This window comes from Nerophis ophidion, linkage group LG06 (genome assembly GCF_033978795.1).
Source record: "Nerophis ophidion isolate RoL-2023_Sa linkage group LG06, RoL_Noph_v1.0, whole genome shotgun sequence".
In the NCBI taxonomy this organism is placed as follows: Eukaryota; Metazoa; Chordata; class Actinopteri; order Syngnathiformes; family Syngnathidae; genus Nerophis; species Nerophis ophidion.
Window position 1 is genome coordinate 20,274,669 of NC_084616.1, and position 5,172 is coordinate 20,279,840.

Here is a 5,172-nt window from a genome sequence, read left to right on the forward strand (position 1 = left end):
GTTGGTCTATAAAAGGTTTTATTTTTTTTTAATTAATTCTTATAAAAGAAAAATAATCCATGATTTTTTTATTTCTTTTTTTAACCAATTTTTTGAAAATTACGAATCGATTTAGAATTGGGATGAATAAGAATCGTGATTACGATGTGAATGTCCTTGCTATATAATAATAATATAATAACAACCAGATATAATCATTTATAATGAGTCCTAAAAAGTAATTCACTGCTGTCTAGCTGGAATAATTTATTTTCTGAATTGATTTTTATATATAAAAAAAATATATATTTTTTTTGTTGTTGTATTTTTTAAATATATTTTTGAAAATTATAAATTCATTTAAAATTGGGATGAATAAGGAGCTTGATTCTGATGTGAATAGATTTCTTTTTGTGCTCTGCTTGTCTTAATTTTTTTTTCATTCCCTTACTAGATAATAATAAAATAATATAATCATTTTAAATGATTATATTATTTCTATCCCCTCCTGCTCCGGCCCGGCTGCACCAAATGATAATATAAATACATTTAATAAAGTCACATTCAAATAAGACAACAAGAGAAGTATCTTACACTTCTCTTTTGTAAAGTAAATCTGAACAGCCGATATGGGCATCTACATCAACTATATGATTTGCCTGAGAAGCTGGACAGGACAAAAAAAAAAAAAAATTAAATGATTCCGAGAAAGTTACTCACTAAAGCCAGTCCGGGAATAACATATATTTTTTAAATTGATTCTTATATATATAAAAAAATATATATTATTTTACCACATTTTTTATTTTCTAATCGATTTTTGAAATGTATCAATCATTTTAAAATGGATTATTATGTATAAAAAACATAGATTTTTTAAAATTAAATGTTTTACCTTTTTAAATAGACTTTTAAAATTTTGAATTGGGATGAATAAGGATCCTGATTCTGATGTGAATCAATGTTTTTCTAGTGCTCCCCTATCATGAGAGTCACATGTATAAAATCCATAAATTGACAAACTGAGGCAATGGCTCATTATGAGCATCAAAAAAGGGCAACTTAGCAAAGTTATGCATTTTAGAAAAGATTGCAAAATCCTTGTCCCGTCATTATGTCCTTATGTAGTTTTAGTGAGACATAAAGGTCATGAACGTCTTAAATACTCAATAATTAGTGTTCAATTCAGCATGAATATTCAACATATGACAGTGGTGATAAATCAAGACATCCTGCTGGGCATTAACAGTCCAATGGCGACAGAGGTGAACGAAGCGTCCGTCTTGCGGGCTGAGAAGTGGTGGAAGGTGTGGTCGGAGGAGAAGGAGAAGAAGTGGAGGATCGTGCAGTCGGAGAAGAAGAAGAAGTGGAAGAAGGTGTGGTCGGAGGACAAGAAGATGAAGAAGTGGAGGATTGTGTAGTCGGAGGAGGAGAAGAAGTGGAGGAAGGTGTTATCAGAGGAGAAGAAGATGAAGAAGTGGAGGATCGTGTAGTCTGAGGAGAAGAAGAAGTGGGGGATCGTGTAGTCGGAGAAGAAGAAGAAGTTGAGGATCGTGTGGTCGGAGGAGAAGAAGAAGTGGGGGATCGTGTAGTTGGAGGAGAAGAAGAAGTTGAGGATCGTGAGGTCGGATGAGAAGAAGATGAAGAAGTGGAGGATTGTGTAGTCAGAGGAGGAGAAGAAGTTGAGGATCGTGTAGTCGGAGGAGAAGAAGAAGTTGAGGATCGTGTGGTCGGATGAGAAGAAGTGGGGGATCGTGTAGTCGGAGAAGAAGAAGAGGTGGGGGATCGTGTGGTCGGTGGAGAAGAATAAGTGGTGAAAGGTTGGATCGGAGGAGAAAAAGAAGTGGAATAAGGTGTGGTCGGTGGAGAAGAAGAAGCGGAAGAAGGTGTGATCAGAGGAGAAGAAGAAGTGGAGGATTGTGTGGTCGGAGGAGAAGAAGAAGTGGAGGAAGGTGTGATCGGAGGAGAAGAAGAAGTGGAGGAAAATGTGGTCGGAGGAGAAGAAGAAGTGGTGGAGGGTGGAAGTGGTGGAAATTGTGGTCAGAGGAGAAGAAAAAGTGGAGGATCATGTGGTCGGAGGAGAAGAAGAAGTGCTGAAAGGTTTGATCGGAGGAGAAAAAAAAGTGGAAATATGTGTGGTCGGAGGAAAAGAAGAAGTGGAGGATCATGTGGTCGGAGGAGAAGATGAAGTGGTTAAGGGTGGATCGGAGGAGAAAAAAAAGTGGAAAAAGGTGTGGTCGGAGGAGAAGAAGAAGTGGAGGATCATGTGGTCAGAGGAGAAGAAGAAGTGGAAAAAGGTGTGGTCGGCGGAGAAGAAAAAGCGGAAGCAGGTGTGGTTGGAGGAGAAGAAGAAGTGGTGGATCCTGTGGTCCTAGGAGAAAAATAAGTGGTGGAATGTGTGATCGGAGGAGAAGAAGAAGTGGAGGATTTGGTGGTCTGAGGAGAAGAAGAAGTGGAGGCAGGTGTGGTTGGAGGATAAAAAGAAGGGAAGGAAAATGTGGTCGGAGGAGAAGAAGAAGTGGTGGAGGGTGGAAGTGGTGGAAGTTGTGCTCGGAGGAGAATAAGAAGTGGAGGATCATGTGGTCGGAGGAGAAGAAGAAGTGGTGAAAGGTTTGATCGGAGGAGAAAAAAAAGTGGAAAAAGGTGTGGTTGGAGTAGAAGAAGAAGAAGTGGAGTAAGGTGTGGTTGGAGGAGAGGAACAAGAAGTGGGGGATTGTGTAGTCTGAGGAGAAGAAGAAAGGGAGGATTGTGTAGTCGGATGAGAAGAAGAAGTGGTGGAAGTTGTGGTCGGATGAGAAGAAGAAGTGGAGGATTGTGTAGTCAGAGGAGGAGAAGAAGTGGAGGAAGGTGTGATCAGAGGAGAAGAAGATGAAGAAGTGGAGGATCGTGTAGTCGGAGGAGAAGAAGAAGTTGAGGATCGTGTGGTCGGATGAGAAGAAGTGGGGGATCGTGTAGTCGGAGAAGAAGAAGAAGTGGGGGATCGTGTGGTCGGAGGAGAAGAAGAAGTGGTGAAAGGTTGGATCGGAGGAGAAAAAGAAGTGGAATAAGGTGTGGTCGGTGGAGAAGAAGAAGCGGAAGAAGGTGTGATCAGAGGAGAAGAAGAAGTGGAGGATTGTGTGGTCAGAGGAGAAGAAGAAGTGGAGGAAGGTGTGGTTGGAGGAGAAAAAGAAGGGGAGGAAAATGTGGTCGGAGGAGAAGAAGAAGTGGTGGAGGGTGGAAGTGGTGGAAATTGTGGTCGGAGGAGAAGAAAAAGTGGAGGATCATGTGGTTGGAGGAGAAGAAGAAGTGCTGAAAGGTTTGATCGGAGGAGAAAAAAAGTGGAAATATGTGTGGTCGGAGGAAAAGAAGAAGTGGAGGATCATGTGGTCGGAGGAGAAGATGAAGTGGTTAAGGGTGGATCGGAGGAGAAAAAAAAGTGGAAAAAGGTGTGGTCGGAGGAGAAGAAGAAGTGGAGGATCATGTGGTCAGAGGAGAAGAAGAAGTGGAAAAAGGTGTGGTCGGCGGAGAAGAAAAAGCGGAAGAAGGTGTGGTCGGAGGAGAAGAAGAAGTGGTGGATCCTGTGGTCCTAGGAGAAAAATAAGTGGTGGAAGGTGTGATCGGAGGAGAAGAAGAAGTGGAGGAAAGTGTGATCGGAGGAGAAGAAGAAGTGGAGGATTTGGTGGTCTGAGGAGAAGAAGAAGTGGAGGGAGGTGTGGTTGGAGGATAAAAAGAAGGGAAGGAAAATGTGGTCGGAGAAGAAGAAGTGGTGGAGGGTGGAAGTGGTGGAAGTTGTGCTCGGAAGAGAATAAGAAGTGGAGGATCATGTGGTCGGAGGAGAAGAAGAAGTGGTGAAAGGTTTGATCGGAGGAGAAAAAAAAGTGGAAAAAGGTGTGGTCGGAGGAGAAGAAGAAGAAGTGGAGTAAGGTGTGGTTGGAGGAGAGGAAGAAGAAGTGGAGGATTGTGTAGTCTGAGGAGAAGAAGAAAGGGAGGATTGTGTAGTCGGATGAGAAGAAGAAGTGGTGGAAGTTGTGGTCGGATGAGAAGAAGAAGTGGAGGATCATGTGGTCGGAGGAGAAGAAGAAGTGGTGGAAGGTTTGATCGGAGGAGAAGAAGAAGTGGAAGAATGTGTGGTCAGAGGAGAAGAAGAAGTGGTGGATCGTGTGGTCTTAGGAGAAAAATAAGTGGTGGAAGGTGTGATCGGAGGAGAAGAAGAAGTGGAAGATTGTGTGGTCGGAGGAAAGGAAGAAGAAGTGGAGGATTGTGTAGTCGGATGAGAAGAAGAAGTGGTGGAAGTTGTGGTCGGATGAGAAGAAAAAGTGGGGGATCATGTGTTCGGAGGAGAAGAAGAAGTGATGAAAGGTTGGATCGGAGGAAAAGAAAAAGTGGAAAAAGGTGTGGTCGGCGGAGAAGAAGAAGTGGTGGAAGGTGTGATCTGAGGAGAAGAAGAAGTGGAGGATTGTGTGGTTGGAGGAGAAGAAGAAGAGTAAGAAGGTGTGGTCGGAGGAGGAGAAGAAGTGTTGGAAGGTGTGGTCGGAGGAGAAGAAGAAGTGGTGGAGGAGGAGAAGAAAAAGTGGTGGAAGGTGTAGTCGGAGGTGAAGAAGAAGTGGAGGAAGGTGTGGTCAGAGGAGAAGAAGAAGTGGAGGATTGTGGGGTTTTAGGAGAAAAATAAGTGGTGGAAAGTGTGATCGGAGGTGAAGAAGAAGTGGAGGAAGGTGTAGTCGGAGGTGAAGAAGAAGTGGAGGAAGGTGTGGTGGGAGGTGAAGAAGAAGTGGTGGAAGGTGTAGTCGAGGAGAAGAAGAAGTGGAGGAAGGTGTGGTCGGAGGTGAAGAAGAAGTGGAGGAAGGTGTGGTCGGAAGTGAAGAAGAAGTGGAGGAAGGTGTAGTCGGAGGTGAAGAAGAAGTGGAGGAAGGTGTAGTCAGAGGTGAAGAAGAAGTGGAGGCAGGTGTGGTCGGAGGTGAAGAAGAAGTGGAGGAAGGTGTGGTCGGAGGTGAAGAAGAAGTGGAGGAAGGTGTAGTCGGAGGTGAAGAAGAAGAGGAAGGTGTGGTCGGAGGTGAAGAAGAAGTAGAGGAAGGTGTGGTCGGAAGTGAAGAAGAAGTGGAGGAAGGTGTAGTCGGAGGTGAAGAAGAAGTGGAGGAAGGTGTAGTCGGAGGTGAAGAAGAAGTGGAGGAAGGTGTGGTCGGAAGTGAAGAAGAAGTGGAGGAAGGTATAGTCGGA

At 43.7% G+C, this 5,172-nt stretch overlaps 1 protein-coding gene across 1 annotated transcript; it reads right to left on the bottom strand.

The window, feature by feature from the left end:
• Positions 1–1,221: 1,221 nt before the first annotated feature.
• LOC133554010 (mucin-2-like) lies at positions 1,222–1,965 on the bottom strand (the record flags this gene model as incomplete). The annotated part of the gene is made up of 1 exon (XM_061902333.1): positions 1,222–1,965. A coding segment is annotated over one exon (744 nt), but the record flags the coding sequence as incomplete, so codon positions are not given.
• Positions 1,966–5,172: the final 3,207 nt, after the last annotated feature.